This window comes from Camelus bactrianus, chromosome 23 (assembly GCF_048773025.1).
Source record: "Camelus bactrianus isolate YW-2024 breed Bactrian camel chromosome 23, ASM4877302v1, whole genome shotgun sequence".
Taxonomy (NCBI): Eukaryota; Metazoa; Chordata; class Mammalia; order Artiodactyla; family Camelidae; genus Camelus; species Camelus bactrianus.
Window position 1 is genome coordinate 29,850,001 of NC_133561.1, and position 16,939 is coordinate 29,866,939.

At 38.7% G+C, this 16,939-nt stretch overlaps 1 protein-coding gene and 1 pseudogene across 2 annotated transcripts; both read right to left on the bottom strand.

The window, feature by feature from the left end:
- Positions 1-3,761: 3,761 nt before the first annotated feature.
- Positions 3,762-10,342, bottom strand: C4BPB (complement component 4 binding protein beta). 2 transcript variants are annotated; one of them, XM_010963239.3, is made up of 6 exons: positions 9,950-10,342; positions 9,231-9,401; positions 7,870-8,046; positions 5,735-5,828; positions 4,681-4,807; positions 3,762-3,980 (listed from the first exon to the last, which is right to left on the bottom strand). In XM_010963239.3, the coding sequence occupies exons 1-6, from the start codon at positions 10,005-10,007 to the stop codon at positions 3,828-3,830; spliced, it is 780 nt and encodes a 259-aa protein (XP_010961541.2). In that variant the 5' UTR covers positions 10,008-10,342; the 3' UTR covers positions 3,762-3,827. The 2 variants fall into 2 exon arrangements, with proteins under 2 accessions (XP_010961541.2, XP_010961540.2); XM_010963238.3 differs by having other exon boundaries at positions 9,231-9,404; positions 9,950-10,340.
- A 3,942-nt stretch (positions 10,343-14,284) lies between these two features.
- LOC141574776 (ubiquitin-conjugating enzyme E2 N-like) lies at positions 14,285-16,933 on the bottom strand (annotated as a pseudogene).
- Between the last annotated feature and the right edge of the window lie 6 nt (positions 16,934-16,939).

Here is a 16,939-nt window from a genome sequence, read left to right on the forward strand (position 1 = left end):
ACTCAGTAAATGTTAACTACGACCACCACCACTACTACACACTAGACACCAAATGACCTCCAGAAGCTGGTCTACCATTGAGTGCTGCTCAGAAGGATGCAATGAAGGCGCAGACTGGTTATCACAAGAAGGACCACAAACCCTGACGTTATCCAGTTAAGCCCTTAGTCCTCAGGATTCAGGTTTGTGTGTTCAGGGGATTGCTATTAAAGAGCAATTCTTCCTGATAACGTCACTTTTTTTCTGTAATAAACACCAGAAGTCTGATAAAATTTTCAGGAGAGAGGGAGTTGAACCACAGAAGAAGTTTTAACAGAATATATGAGATTTGACTGGGGCTTTGAATGATGAGCGGAAATTATTAGATGAAAATAAGTAAGATGTTAGAGGTAAAGAGAACATAGAGCAAGTCACAAAGGTGAGAGTGATTTGCTGATTTGACAAGAATGACCATAAAAGAGAATCCCAAATTACGCAGTCTCGAGGACCAACTTGGAACAAATACAATATTTAAAGTTGCGTCTTCAAAATACCATTTCCTAATGTGTTGGAGTCCTTTTCTTTACTTTCCACAGTGAATGTTCCAAATTTTTCTCCCCAGGTCACCAAATTGTCTTACTCTCAGCAGATAATCTTGCCTCCTACTTTACTAAGAAATCATTCTGCATTAGCTTCTATTCGCCTCAAATTTTCTTCCCTATCCACTCCTGTTTCAGAAGAGTTTTGTTCATTTTTTTCCTTTATTTTCAATGTGACTTTCATCCTGAAATGTTCCCTCAATCTTGCCGAAACCTCAAATTCAACTTTCGTTCTGTCGTAAGATGCTGAACAGCTCAAAAGAATCTCCTCTGTCTCCTGCCTGCCCGTCCTCTATGGCCACTCCCCACCGCTCTCATTGTGGTCCTCGGTTTGGCTCCTTCCCACCCTTACTGACACACCTTGTTGAAGCATGCTGTCTCCTAAAAGTTCTTTAACTCATGTCTTGTGGTTTCTCAGCAGCCTCTAGTGCTGCTAATCATGTCCTTCCTGAAACTCTCTTCCCCTTTGACTTCCGTTACCCTAAACTTTCCTGATTTCTCTGTTCTGTAATTGCTTTCTTAGTGGTTGTTACCACAGCTTCCCCTTTTCACCCCTAAATATAGATACATCCTAGGTTCTTCCTTTTAAAGATGTTTCTCTTCACATCTTTATGTTATCTGATCTCATGGCTTTAACTATTTCTTATAAGAAGACTACCCCATAACTACATCTTTGTCTCTCATTACTCTCCTAAACTCAGACTTGACTTTTTTTATTGCCCATTGGACATCTTTTTTTTTCTTTTCTTTTCTTTTTTTTTCCCATTGGACATCTTATAACACCTTTATACTTAGCAAAGGAGAACTTGTCATTTCTTCCCAGAAGCTTTACCTTCTGAGCCCAAAATTTATCCAGACTCCCAGAAATGGAATTTCAGACTCACTTTTAAACCCTTCCTCCCCCTCATCCTCCAACATTCAATCAGTTGACACGTTCTTTTGATTTTGCAATGTCTTTCATGTCTGCTGTTTCTTTTCTGTCTCTAATGTCATCATGGCCTCTCAGGGAGGCTATGGCTGTTGCCCTTCTGTTGGTTTCTCTGACTCATTTCTTTTCCTACTGCATCTATCACTACATACCTCTGTGAGAGAGATCTATGTTCTGTCCTCGTCACTTCCTTGCGTGAAAGTATTCCGTCTCTACTCACTGCCTACCAAATAAAGTTTAAATTCTCTAATGTGCCTTTTTAAATCCTCCATAAACTGGCTCTAACATATCTTTCCAGCCTTCTCTCTCATCACTTCCCATGTGTTATCCAGGTAATCCAGGCTATGTGCTATTCCCTCAACATGCTCTCGATCCTTCCTGCCTCTTTGCAGCACCTTTTAAAAAAATTAATATTAAAAATTTAATTTGAAACGTTAAGGAAGTTGAAGAAAATAAACATCTGTAATTTCACCATCCTAAGACAGCTGCTTCCATCTGTGCCTACTATTGCCTGGTTCTTTTCTCTAAGAGGAAAGGTTTTACACAAATTCAATCATAAGTACTTGTTCTGTATTCTATTTGTACTTAAGATTATATTTTTAAAACTTTCTGTTCGTAATTATCACTGTAAAAGACTGCATTATGTTTGATGTATCACAATTAATTAAAATTTTCATAAGCTTGAACATTTCAAATGCTCTTGTTAGTATAGAAATATAGGCAATAATATAATGAACAGCTTAAAATTAAAAATCATTTTGGTCAAGTTAGATTAATCCCAGGAGTGGATTCAGTTGGTTAAATAGCCTGTGGCTCTCATTTGCAACAATGTGGATGGACCTAGAGGTATTATGCTTAGTGAAATAAGTCAGACAGAGAAAGACAAATACTCTGTTATCACTTATATGTGGAATCTAAAAAAAAATATAAAACAAATGAATGTATATCACAAACTAGACCCACAGGTCTAGAGAACAAACTAGTGGTTTATCAGTGGGGTGAGGGGAGGAGCGAGAGGCAAGATAGGGGTCAGGGATTAAGAAACACAACTATTATGTATAAAATAAATAAGCAACAAGGATATATTGTACAGCACGGGGAAATATAGTCATTGTTTTGTTACAACTTTAAATGGTGTATCATTTGTTAAAAAATTGAATCACTATGTTGCACACCTGAAACTAATATAATATTGTAAGTCAATTATACTTCAATTTAAAAAAAAGCTCATGACTTTCTACTACATTTCTCAAATCGTCTTTCCACTTAGAATGTCCTTCTCCTTCATCTTTGTCTCTACATCCTACTAACTTTCAAAGGCCCCAGTAACTGTGTCATCTTCCTTGACCATTGCCCTGCCTCCTCCTCCCAAGGCAGAAGTCAGCCTCCTCCCACATGGGCTCTCGTAGCACACTTTTCCTGAAAGCTGTTTACTTCATTGCTGAATTAATGATATCTGTATATGTGTCTTGGGTCTATTCATGGGCTACTTGAGAGGCCATTTCTTGCTCCCCCTTGTAACTCCACCTGGAGATATTCCACTATCTCAAGCTCTCTTGTGTGTTTTGTTTGCATTTTACCCAGAGTTCCTATGTGTTCTGAGTAAAGGTCAGCATGCAAGATGGGAGAAGCTCAGCATAAAATTTTGACAGGGAAACCTTACGATGGTTATTTCTTTCACCCTCTAAAAAAGAATAAGAAAATTTATTCACATGTGTTGCAGGGTCTCAAATTGACTATGCAGCGCTGAGTTTCATCCGAAAGGCGGTAAAGCAGTATTACTTGCAGAAGATTTGGAAACCTGGCTTTATAAACAGGATTGTGGGGGATACCCAGGAGACAGTTTGGGTTCTAATTATACTTTTGTCTCGATTGGTCATTTTAAGGATATAACTGTTCTGAGACTATTTTTCCAAAATGAGAGGTTAATTTTTGCCTCATAAGTTTTGGGTAATTTGGGGTTAATTTTTGCATCATTCACGTCTCATATCAAAATGTGAGGCACATACTTTAGCTGTGATCTGAGCTTCCCATCCTCCTTACAGACAGGAAATTAAACCTTCCTCTTCCCATTAATGTGTTGCTAATGCTGGTCTTAGACAACCCCCACACTTAGTCATTCCACATTCTGAGTGCAACACACACACACACACACACACACACACACACACACACACACACATCCCATGCATCGTACAATTGCAGTTGGTTACCATGAAGTTACATTTCAGCCCAAAGAGCGAAAAATCTAAAACTTCCAAACCAAGAGGAAATTTTATTTACAGGTGTCTTTCTATTACCCAGTCTGCTTAGCTATGATGTTAGGGCAACATTTTTGCCTTCAACATTTTTGCCTTAGCTTTCATTATTTCCAGAGAATATTTTATTTCCTCCATGGTTAAGTTATGTTTCTTAAACTTTTGCATAATGTTCTCTATAGTTTGGCGAAGGTCCTCCGTCTCCTGAAAGGCAAGCTGAAGAAAGAACATTTTCTTAAGTTATAATTTAAGAACTGAGACCAAGCTCTACACTCTAAAGCTAATGAGTAGTGTTTAGGTCCCCAAGTAGGGGCTCAGAACCAGGCCGTCTTAAGTAGGGATCTGAGTCTTCAGCGTGATGAATCATTCAAATCTGCACGATGGCTTGGGGCTGCCTGGGGCGCCCTCCAGGATGCTGCCAAGTGTCCCTCTCCTCCCTCTGGGCACAGAGATACATTATATATATATTAAGCCTTGAAATTTGGTGTGTCTTTGAAGAGGACACTGTCCCTGGGGTCCTTTTTTATTTTCTGAAAACAAAATTTAGTGGCTTAAATTTACTTATTATCCTAGTAATAAATATAGACCAAAAGGTGAGTGTCAGTGAAAATGGACCTGTTCAGTAGTTTTGTTTCTTTTTTTTTTTTTTTTTGTCTCAAACATTTTGAGACTTTTTGCACCAAGTCTAAGACATGAGTTTGTGTGCCTTGTTCTCTAAATGGTGATGGTGGAGAATGGGAACTTGCATATATAAGAAACATGAGCGCATAATTTATGAGCCCCATTCCACAGTCAGGTCAAGACCAAACCATTCAAAACCATCCCAAATTGAGCAGCTATTTCCTGAGCATGTAGGAGCGACACCAGGCCATGGAGGTACAGCTGTGAGGCAGACAGACAAGCGCCCACTACTTACAAACTCCTTCTCAAACTGCTCCTGTGCAGTTAGCTTGGTGGCTTCTTGGATCACCTCACAGACCGGAAGTGCGCTGCTCCAGTCCCCGTCAATGCACTGTTGGCTCTGTGTGCCCACCAGGCAGTACCTGAACAGAAATTAGAATGGCAACATTTACCCTTTCCACCTCTGAATTGGGCAACTAAACCTGGTTTTGTGTAACTGTATTTCAGTATTTCCTGCTGTAATAGCATCTACTTCCCCACCCCAGAGCCTTAATGCATGCTTAAGTTATCTCAATATTACAAAGCAGTCACAAAATAAAACCACTCTTCTGGGAGTGGGGAGGACCCGAGTGATGAGTCAGCCCATAAGACTCGGAGGAGAAAACAATTCTAAACGCGTGTTTTCACACACACAGTTTAAGGGAGAATTGGGGGAGAGAGGAGTCTCTTCACCAATCAGTAACTAAAAAAGCATCTGTCATCCATGCTCTAAAAAGGAGGAGAAAGCTAGAGACAGCCTTCAAATAAATCTGGGTGAATTGGCTAAAAAAAAGAGCCTCAGCTTTTAATCAAAAAAAAGAACAGAGTAGAGAGCAAAACCCATTGGAGGTAAATAATGAGATTGAAATGCCAGTGAAGCCACAGGACTCCGAGTTAATAAGATTAGGCAAAGGAAGGAAGAGGCTAGGAGTTCTGTAAGGGGGTCACCAGGCAGTCTAAATTAAGGTTAGACTTTAATTAGGATGTCTTAAAGATCTTTACTCTAAATAATTCTATTTCTGCACTTCCAATATTCTGGGTGGGTTTCCTTTTTTTCCTGAGAAAAACATACATTTTAAATATTTTTATCTTGTCTTAGCTAAGAGAAAAAAAGTAATACTTCAATTAGGATAAGTAAGAGGATAGGTCTGCCTTCTAGGGACTGAGGAGAGCTGGCAGTGGACTAAAGCAGGCCTCAAAATCAGAATGCACTAGGTAATTACGGGACTAGGTTAAGACAAACTTGGGTCATTCTCAAAACAATGCTATCAGTCAATGGGCGAGGTCTTGGATTTGAAAGGCTTACTTACCCTTCTTCACAGTAATAAGTAATAGTAGATCCTGAGGTGAAATCCACTCCTTCAAAATAGCCATGAGTTATATTCTCAGGAGAGTTACAGTTTCCTGAGAGACGGGAGTACAGAAATGACAGTTGTCAAGTCCAGTAATGTGCAATTAACAACCCAGCCCGCTAAGTGCAACTATTTATTCCAGCACTGCCGGAATCTGGGACATGTTCTCCATCCATTTCCTTATGATCAAAATCACATTTGTCGATGGGAAAGACTGTCTCCCCTGGCTCTTTCTCTGAGTCACTGGCAATTTGAGAGTACTTTCCGATTGGCAGGAGCTTGAGGAAAGAAACTTTAAGTTGTAGAGATGCTAATTGTCAGTGCACAAGAAAAGAAAAATTAGACTACAGGTGGAGGTGGAAGAAGTAACTCCCTGAGACAGTAGATAAATAGTGTGGACTCTAATGGAGGTTGACTACCCCTGCGGGAAAGTTGTACGATAGGAGAGCTTCTGGGGGAAAAAAAAAACAAAGAAAGAAGAAGAACAGCACTTGGGGGAAAGATAATGAGTCTGTAAAATTGTGGAAAGAAACTTGGACAAAGTACTAGATGCGTGAGTTTGGGTTTCAGCCCTTCCACTAACCACACAGCACTAAGGAAGCCATTTCATCCTTCCCTGCTTCCTTCTTAATCTATAAAATGAGCAGACTAAATAGTATTATCTCTAATGTCCCTCTCAGCCCTGAGATTGTATGTGTCTAAACGTACCGATGAAGATTAAAGGCTAAATTAAGAATAATTATGTAGGTGTATATACATTGAAACATTAAGGTGTTCAAAGCAAATAGGTCACTAAAAACAGCAAAACATAAAAGAGCATGTATAGCATAATAATACTTTTGTAAAACACAGTCATACAGTGACATAAATGCACAGGAAAAAAAAGTCTGAAAATTACAAATCAAAGTAGTATTATCCCTGGGTAGTAGGTTTGTAGGTAATAAAATGTTCTCTTCTTTTATTGTCTGTATTTTTCTACAACAAAGATGTGTTACTTGAGCTGTTAATAAACAAGTTTTAGAAGATCAAAACCTGAGTTCAAAAGTCATGGGGAAGAAAGGAAAAAGACTTTCAGTGAGTTGATTAAGAAATTTCAGTTGAGACAGGGTTCTCCTGGTGACTTTCAGGAGCACAGTTTTGAACTAAAGGAGATGATAATGGATCTTGGATTTAAACAGAAAAGAATCTGCTTTATTCAGGGACCTAGGAAGCTTCCCCTAGAACTGAGCAAATTTCTTCTGTATGTCACAGGGAACCATATTCAATACCTTGTAATAACCTTTAATGAAAAAGAATATGAAAATGAATATATGTATATACATACACATGACTGGGACATCATGCTGTACACCAGAAATGGACACATTGTAACTGACTATTCATCAATTTAAAAAATAAATTAAAATTAAAATAAATAAATAAATATAAATAAGTAAATAAATAAATATAAATAAGTAAATAAATAAAGAGCAGGGGGAAGAGCCATACATACTGACCAGGAAAAGATCCCTATGTATGTTGTTATATGGGAAAAAAAGCTATTTTAAAAAATATAGCCAAGTCCCATTTTTGTAGGATATATGTGTGTTGGTATCTATGTGTGTGCATTGATTTAAAATATCTGTGTAAACATAAGAAAACGTCATTAAATAAGCACATCCAGGTAACTACCTCTGAGAGGTATGAATTATAGTGATGAAAGGAGATAATTTCAACTCTTATTTCATATAATTTTGCAACGATGAGTTATGGTCTTTTTTCCTGTTTTTGTGTAACTTCCCCCTCCAAAAAAAAACTTTGTCATTTAATATTGAAATTTTTTTTTTTTTTTAATTGTAGAATGTTCCAAACTACCCCAGGCTGGACCTAGCAGTCAGGAATTCTACTTGAGGAGACAGTAAAGGATTTGTTTATTGTTTGGATGCTGTTCATGTCATGAATTGAGGCTTGGCTCTTTCTTGGCTGCTTGCAAGATCCCAAACCCTTCCCAGATATAAAAAAAAGAGGACGGCATTGCAGGAATGTGGCAAATACCTAGGCTTTCCCTGAGGATCAGTACCTTAGCGGTTTACACCTTTTTCTTTTATACTTACTGCTTTTGCAGATAGGAAAGGGAGGCACCCAGGTATGGTTCTCCAGGCACCGGCTCCAACTGCTGCCCTTGAGGATGTAATCCTCATTGCACTTAAATGTGACTGTGTCATTCACATCCACAGGCTGCAAGACACTGAACTTGCCATTCTCCAGGAAAGGGTCAGGACAGTGGCCCCCTGAAGAAGAAAGCAGGCAGAGATTTGAAAGAGCTAAGCTGAAGCTCACCACGACAAAGGCTAGACCTCTTCCAGCTTCACTGAGAAAACTAAAAATTAGAACTAAAACGGCATCTTTTACTATATACTGGTATGTGGTACCAAATCCTAGAAAAGAAGGATGAGAAAAAACTGGGTTGCCCTGAGTGTGGTAGAAAAAGTCTGTCACAAGAGTGACAACTGGCATTTGAATTTACTAAAATCAAGCACCTGTAACTGGAAATTACCAATAGCTTGTTCATCATTCTGTTATGTTAAGCACTGCTCAAAATTCTTGAACCTACATTTGAGACAAGTGTTTCCTTCCCTTTCATCCAGTCAAATATGTACATTACTCATCATTTTTTGCTTTGTTTTCTTTTGTTTTCCCCAGGGGGAAAAACAGGAGAATATAGAGGGATGTAAATTTGGTCATATGAAGAAAGGATACACATATAGGTGTTTACTCCAGGTATAAGAACTTCACACTCTAGGAAATAAAGGAGAACTAATCCAGCTATTCCAAAAAACAGTTATTAATAGAGAGATGGTGAACTAATTAGTCTCTGTTTCTACAGACACCACAAATAAGTGTTGTGAACTTGAACAAATCATTTAGACCTCAGTTACCACCTTTGTAAATTGAGAACATAAATTTTCTCCCAGTTCAAAAGTTACACAATGGATGAAATAAAATGATGTGATATATTTACTTCAAGATAATAATAATGTAAAGGAGAATTGTACATGAGAAGAGTCATATGTTAGTCATTATTGAAGCTGGGTGATGAGTATATATGCATTCATTTTACCCTCCTGTCTTTTGTATATGTTTAAAATTTTCCATAACATAAAAATTTTAAATCAGTATAATTTTAAACAAATTATAGCCCCCCCCCAAAAAAAAGTAGTTTTAATATGTAGAAGAAATTCTTTCCTTCTTGCAGGGGTGATTGAGTCTATTAATTCAACTAAATAAATACTGACCCGGAGCTGATTATATACCTTCTGAGAAAAGTTCCACCACTACAGTGCTTTAAAAAGGATTCCTAGAAGTTGAAACTTTTTTTTCTTATTAAGTCTTAACATGGCCCACTTGGAGGTATGATGTGAGTGAATACAGGAGGGTGACAAGATGGACAAAGAAGCAGGAAGATCAAACTTACACTGGCACTGGGGAGAAGTGGCATTCCACCCTTTAGAGGCATTACAAAAAATGGTTTTCTCTCCTACCAGGTGATAACCCCTGATACACAAGTAAGTCCGCAGAATTTGTTCTCCGTCCTCCTTTGAAACAGATATGCTATTGTCCACTGCAGGAATTTCTGAACAGCTCTCTGCTGGAAGGAAAAAGAAAACAGATTCACTTGACATATGTGCTGTGAGGAAGCAATTATTGGATTTCCCCCATCCAAGTGTCCTGTTGCTGGATTACTAATTCTGACTCCTTGTGCTCTTCCATGTCTGGGTACATCCACATCTCTCCCGTCTCAAGGAGACCCAAAGTTTTGTTTTCAAAAGGATAACAGGAATTTTACTCAAATTCAGCCATAAATTATCCACTCCTAAAAAAAATCCTCTTTCCAAATAGTATTCCTGGATTTTATCATAGATAAGATGGCTCAAGATTTTGAAATTGGTACTTGTTTTGCACCCAGAACAGAAAGGGAAGGTAAACAGGTAAAAACCATAGAGCAAAATCATCATTAAATATTTACAAGCCCCTACTGAGTACAGAATGTTAAGTCAAGTAATTTGGGATTTTTAAAGAAAGTAAATATATTTCTTAAATTTAAATTTCACTAAAACCATAGGCAGAATGCCTCATAAACCACAAGCTGACATCAAGTGTCTTACAAACTGAGCTTAAGAAAAGCATACGTACCATCTGAGGCAGAAATCATCCACACAGCCATGAGACAGCACATAAACCAAAAAAGCATTATGTGATCAGTTGTTTGACCCAGGTTGGAAATAATCCAGCCCAGGCACCTGGTTTGGATCAAAATAGGTCTTCTAACACCACTTTGTATCAGATCAACCAGTCCGTTCCTAGAGAAGGAGTTTGACTTCCCTTCCCTGAAAGGAAAAAAGAAAAAATTCTGCAACAAGAAGTTGGTATAAGGCCTGGATTTTGCAAAAACACAAAGGGGTAGTAAAAGTGTTGCCAGTTTTAAATCTCAGTTTCAGAAACTGCCCAGGCTCTGTTTATGCAAATCCAGTTGACCAGTGTCTCTGAACTGCAGGCTGGTCCTTAATCAACAGACGTGGGCCGAATGGTCTTGCCATGACCTTCACTTCTGTCAACATTTTCCCATGTTTACAGTCCACCTTCTGCAACCCTCTCCAGCATTGTGGGTGGAGGTGGTGGGGCAACTGGGGAAGGGGTGTATCCCTGGTGCTTTCCCAAGTGAAACCAACTCTGGGTGCTACCTCCTCCCCCTTTCTCAAATGCCAGATGCCTTAAGGCTGTAAGCAGCACTGAAGACTGAAACCTCAAGGAAGTCAACTTAGCTTCTCTGACCTTCCAGAGTAGATAGCTTCTCAGAAAGGAGCTGGTCCTGGTTGATTCCTAACCTGAGAAGGACTCCAAAGTCCTGCAGCAACACAATGTCTTCATTTGCCAGGTCTGCACCAGGCTTCCCGTTCTGTGGGTCTTCTGGGCAGGATTTGACCGGAGTCGAGTCAACCAAATGAACTAAGAGAGAGAGATAAGGGGAATGCTTTGGTCTCGGGAACTGTAGCATGTAAAATTGCTCTTGGGTTCTCATAGCTTCTTGTTCATGATGATTACAGCAATTAGCCGGTTGTCTGTGCTCCAGTTATGAAATTGGGGTAAAATTCCTACAAAATGTTAGTTTTTAATAAAATAATAAAAACGAAGCATCATAATAAATATAAAGCGTAGGACACAGCAAGATCTCAAACGTTATTCTCAACCCCATCCATCATCATTATTTTGTAACAGTTTGTTCACATCTGTCTCCCACATTAGACTGTGTTTAAAAACAGAATTCAAATTCATGACTTAGGCAGCATCCAGCTGGTAAATGGAAGGGCGCTCTGAGCAGCTGTACAAAATGGAGAATTTTCATAGGAGAGTGGGGCAAGGAAGTTATTAGCAAAAGGAAAAAGGAAGAATTGTTTCAGGGTAGTCACCTTCTTTGGGGGGAAGGAGGAGAGTTTAATCATACAGATTACCACATTAGTGCTGACCGGAAAATTCCAGACTAGCTGATTAAGATTATATATATGTATATTCCTGGTTGAAGGTCGAAATTGTAATTAGGTCAAGTATTAAACTTCAATTGGTATCAGGAACTTTGGCACAAATGACATCATTTGGGACTTGTGGTTCTCTTTTTAAAAAATTTTTTTTTTGTTTTGCTTTTTTTGGGGGGGGGGGAGTAATTAGGTTTGTTTATCTATCTATTCATTTATTTATTTGATGGAAGCACTGGGGGATTGAACCCAGGACCTCATGCATGCCAAGTGTGCACTCTGCCACTGAGCTATATCCTACTCCTCGCTTATGGTTCTCTCTTTAACAATTGTTAACAAGTCTAGAACAGGAATTGTGCCTCTTCTGTGTTTTGCATCCCCTTCCTCTGCATTCCATAATGCAGAGCAGCAGCATCTGCTAAATGAACAGAAGCAATGCAGGGGGAATGAAAAGAACACAGTTACCCAGAAACTCTACCACAGCCCCTCACATCCATACTGATAATTTATCACTTATTACATACCGCCTTCATGGTTTTTCCATATCTTTGGTCAACTAATAGGTGAGCCCACTATAAGTGCAAGCATCTTTTAAAAGATAATTTTCTAAAAGTTAACAAAGTGACTTTCATATAAATATAAAATACATACATGTCAAAGTTTACTCAACTCATTAATTAAGGAGGGAACCATGAAGATGCTACAATGAATTTAAAGAAGAATTGAGGAACAGATTTATGTAGTCAGTCAGTCAAAGGCATTCTAAAATGACTTTTCTAATAGATGCGAAACTGGTTATTTACAGGGCAACAAACTAATATTTGGAATCAGCTTTTCCAATTGATGGAAATTAATGCAATCTCTACTGAACAAAATTCATTTGCTTTGCTATGATCAGGAATCATTTGCAATGTTCTCATAAAAGCATCGTTTGCATTCCTATCTATTTTCTACAAATTAACCTCTACCCTTATAGAGATGTAAAAAAGCCTAGTTAATAGAAAGTCAATCAAAATTACACACCCTTATGGAATCAATAATCCCTGGAGAATGTCTGTTAGACAATATTCATTAATCCATTAAGAAACTTCTCCAGTGATCTCTTTTTAGCTAGTTCCAAGTTTTGAGTAACTTTTCTTAACATACCACATATTCTATTTCTTCAGGAATAAGATGTTCCCCAGTATCCAATGTGTATAATGTTTATACAATAAATGATAAAGAAGTGAAAGAAAATTTTGTTTATTCTTATCTAAACATGGGCATAAAATAGAGCATTATTACAGGAAATAATTGTAAATAAGGCTTCATCTCAATGGCTTATTTCAGATTCAGAATTATTAGGACTTTAGAAAGGTACTATATTGCTTATAATATTGTCTTACTAATATTTCTCCATGAAATGTAAAAATATTTACACTAAGTAGGATGTATAAATACTATAAATGTCCTCACAAAGTTCAGGTCAGGTTTTGTGGTCAAATATTAAAAGAAAAATTTGTTTCCAAAGCGTATTGAATTTTGTAATTCCATATAAGGGATTACGTTTTATTACGAGAGTCCAAGTTTGAATAAATTAATAAATGAGAATTAACAGACTCTACTTGACCTTTGAACAATTTGATGTAATCCAGACCTTTTTCTGGAGAACTGGGGTAATAAAGCATGTGCAGACATCATACTCAGACAGGTTTGATTGCTTCTCAAAGGAATGGCAGCTAATAATTAGTGGAAGAGATCAGGAGGTGAGGGTGGAGTAGAAACACAAAAAGTCAGCAATGCTGAGGATGGGGGGAAGAGTTTGGGGGAGTTAGGCAAGGGGAGTACACCCTGTATTGTGAGTGTGAGATTTTAAGACAATTGTGTAAAGGTGATTTTAAGAAGTTCCACAGTATGTTATGAATGGAGTCCCTTTGGTCTTTGTCAAGATAGTTCAGAAAAGATGAAAATTGCTTCTCCAATTAATTTTTCATCTCAAGTTGATGTTTCTTGAATGCCTCACGAAGAAAAACCTGGGCCAAAAAAGTAACCTTTATGCAGACTACCTGAGCATAGAACTAATATAAAATTTTTAAAGGTCAATCATGAAAGATTGTAGAATAAGCTTTGCTTGCGAGTCAGGACAGATGTGCATGACAGCAAGATCAGACTTGATGAATGACAAATAGTGTGTCATTAGGTGATGACAGCGTGACTCTACACTAACTGCTGCTCAACTTGTTATAGCCCCTCAGACTTGTTACAAAGACTCACCTACTGAAACAGATTGCTATTCACTCCCCAAATCCGTGTCATCCCTCTGCTTTAGTAATTAAACCCCAATTTTAGCTGAAACAAAGTTACTTTGAATTTTTTTTTTATTCATTTTCAGCCTGTCTTGCAACTACATATAGCCATTGGACTAAGGCTTGGCCAATGAACTAGAAGTATTGTGTGCAGCATCTGGAACATATCCTCAAAGGAAGTCGGTGTTCTGCTCCCTTTTGCTGACTGTGGAATGTGGGCATGACTCCAGTAGCTTGAGTAGCTCTATTGTACTATGAGGTAGAACCCAACACGTTTTGAGGATGCTGAATTAACATGACAGAAGGGGAGGGAGCATATAGCTCCAGTGGTAGAGCACATGCTTCGTGGGCATGAGGTCCTGGATTCAATCCCCAGCACCTCCACTAAAAATAAATAAACCTAATTACCTCCCCCTGCCCCCCAAAATAATAATAGCCCAATAATAAGTAAACTAAGTAAAAAAATTTTTAAAAAACATGACAGAAGGACCTGCGTCCTTGATTACTGAGGAAGCCCCATGCCAGTCCTTAACTGCTTATCCCCACACTTCATTGTATGTGAGAGTAACCTTCTGTCATATGTAAAATGCTGTTAGTTTGGGTTTGCTGACACCTTCAACTGAAACCAACTCTAATCTGAAACACTGGTGGATGAAAAAAAATAAGGGTCAACTGGTGCTTGAGTGAAATGACCCAGGAATTTAAATTTGGAAAAGAATGTTTTATAGGCCTTATTAAATTGGGCCCAGAGACTGTTTTCCATTCCATGCACAAATTCTGAAAAGGCAGTGGATGAGAGAGAAAACCTAGGAAGTGAAAACTGAATGTAAACAGAAAGGTAAGTGGATGACTGATGAAGAAAACCCAAAATGGATAAACAAGCTATTCTCTGAAAGTAGGCTGCACATTTGGTGATGGGACTTAATACTGTTTGAAGCAAGGCCACATTACATCTGGAATGCTCTTCCTCAAAGTTCCTATGCTTCTGAAATTATTTCATTTAATTGCAAGGAGAAACTCACCTCTAGAATCTGACCTAGTTTTCAAATTAAAGCATCAGATATACAATCAAAAAGGGTATTTAAGTGTTTGGGGGGAATTCAGAAGGGAGTTATTCTGCCTGCAATGACTGAAATAATGGACCTGGCACCGGCTTACTGATGATAGCAGAAGAAAGACTTTGTGCCTTGAAGTTTTTAAGAAAAAGAACATATTTCTCTCCATGATTAGTGATGTTATTTTATTACAATCCATTCAAATTCTTAAGTATTCCACAAGGACCAGTTAAAAAAAAAAGTGAACATTTCAGAATCTCATATAGTCCCCTCCTCTGCTTAAAAAAGTTAATATCAAATAGATATCTCTTGATCTGTTTCATGCTGAAGGAAAGAAAGGGAGAAGGGGTGGGTGAGTACATGTGGAGATTATCATCCACCTCCTGGTTTCCTATCCTGAGGGTCCAGGAATGGATTTCAGGAGGTCATGACTCCCTAAACTGTATGCACAACTTGTGTGTGTGTACCTTTTTCTGGGGATAGACTCCTTAGCTTTTGTTAAATTCTCAGATGAGTTCAAGACAATGCATGTGGGTTGGATGATACAGAATACTCTGAGACCATACAAAATGGGAACAGGTTACTGCCAAACTGCCACAGGAAGTGCCGGGGGGTGTCACCAATGAGGACAAGCTAGTGAATCCAAAGGCTGGCCCTCCCCGTGGTGAGTCCCCAGTAAAGACACTGGAGAGGTTCAAGACATGATGTAACAATTACGGCTACAGAAATTAAGCAAACCATGACCATTACCCAACAGTCATTTTCTAATCCTGACCATCTTGAAGTTTCCAGCTACATGTAAAAGTAGTACGTTAGGTGTTTGTTGGGTCCTCACCATCACAGGTCTTATGCCTTGACAGAAACTCCATCAGTACTGAGGTGAGTTACTCAATAAGGGTGTTCATTCACCTATTTATTTGTAAAATAGGGAGAATGATCCCAGACACTCCCAGTCTTCTACAAGTGGCGGCCTGATTGCTGAATAAGATAACATTTTAAAAAGCGCTTGGAGATCTTTCCCAGGAAATTACACCCTTGACACCCTCGTCGTTGTAACTCGTCCAGATATATTGCTAAAGCTCAGTGTGTTTAGCACCACTTCTCACTTCAAAGGGGGAGAATTCACAAATCATTGCCATGCCATCAGAGCCCTTGGACTTACAGAACTGATAACTGCTTTACTGTTATGAACATTTCGTTTTATGTCTGTTGCTAATTACCCTAGAGAGTGTTCCAAGTTCCTTTACCATAAACACCTACATAACTATTATCTAATAGTGGTTTTGGTCAAGGTCATTCACAGGGGGAAGGCATTCCCAGCAGGGAAGGATGGGTTACAGGTGTGCTGTTAACTGTCTCCTTTCCAATAATAAATTCTAGAAAGAGGACAGAGTCTTTGTTTCAGTCATTACATGGCAACCAATAAGTCATCATTAAGTATTCATTAAATAAATTAATACAGCTCTAGAAGGTTGATAATGTACGGCAGTAATGATCCCACTGGTACCATTTGGAAATGCTGAGGGAACTTGATAAACGCAGGACTCACCAGTTTAAAACCACCAGTTGGAAATATACACACAATCTAATAATTTGAGAATAATTTTTCAGGGGTCTGGGTTTTTTTTTATTCTGTAATGTTTCCAAGACTGTGCCCATTAAATGCAAACAAAAAAGGAAGAAGTCTTGGCAGAACAGGAGAAGTGATGCACACTTGGTGATCGGATCGATTGAAATATTATCCATGGCATAGAGCCGCCCACGCTCTAGCTGTTTCTGTGGCTTGGGCTTCATTGGCCTTCCACTGCTCTGCTACGTCATCACTAATGGGTCATCTGGATTGGCAGCACTTAACGAAGCCTGGATCGACAGCAGAACCAACCGTGCGGATCTGCAGCGCTGGGGACGACTTACCTTTCGAAATATCTAAACATATTCTTCCCAACTTGTCTACGTTAGGATGAAACAATTTGGTCATGAAACATGCTTTAGGGGCTGCCATTGGTATTCTTCTGGAAGGAATAATTCAGGTTTAAAAGTCCCTCCCTAAAAGGGGAAATCCTGGAGGCCAGCAGTGACCACATGAAAATAACAGGCGTTGCTCTCATCTGGTTCTGCGTCAGCTTCGGGAACTGGTTCTGCCAGCAAATGCTGGGTCTCCTTGATAATCCTGCGGGGCAGCCCGGCCATCTTGTCAGATCCCGAGTTCGGCCTCTGGTCTTGTCTCCTGAGAATCATTTTAAAGAAGCTGGTTTCAAACACATTTTGCACGATGTTACTGTTTTGTGTATGTATAAAGTACCCCATATTATT

Excerpts from the sequence above, each read along its gene's own strand:
- C4BPB (XM_010963238.3), bottom strand. The coding sequence starts at position 10,007 with ATGCTTTTTTGGTTTATGTGCTGTCTCATGGCTGTGTGGATGATTTCT. Across the intron at positions 9,405-9,949 it reads GATGATTTCTGCCTCAGATG|CAGAGAGCTGTTCAGAAATT; the intron begins GTACGTATGCTT and ends TTTTCCTTCCAG. Across the intron at positions 8,047-9,230 it reads CACTTCTCCCCAGTGCCAGT|GGGGCCACTGTCCTGACCCT; the intron begins GTAAGTTTGATC and ends TTTCTTCTTCAG.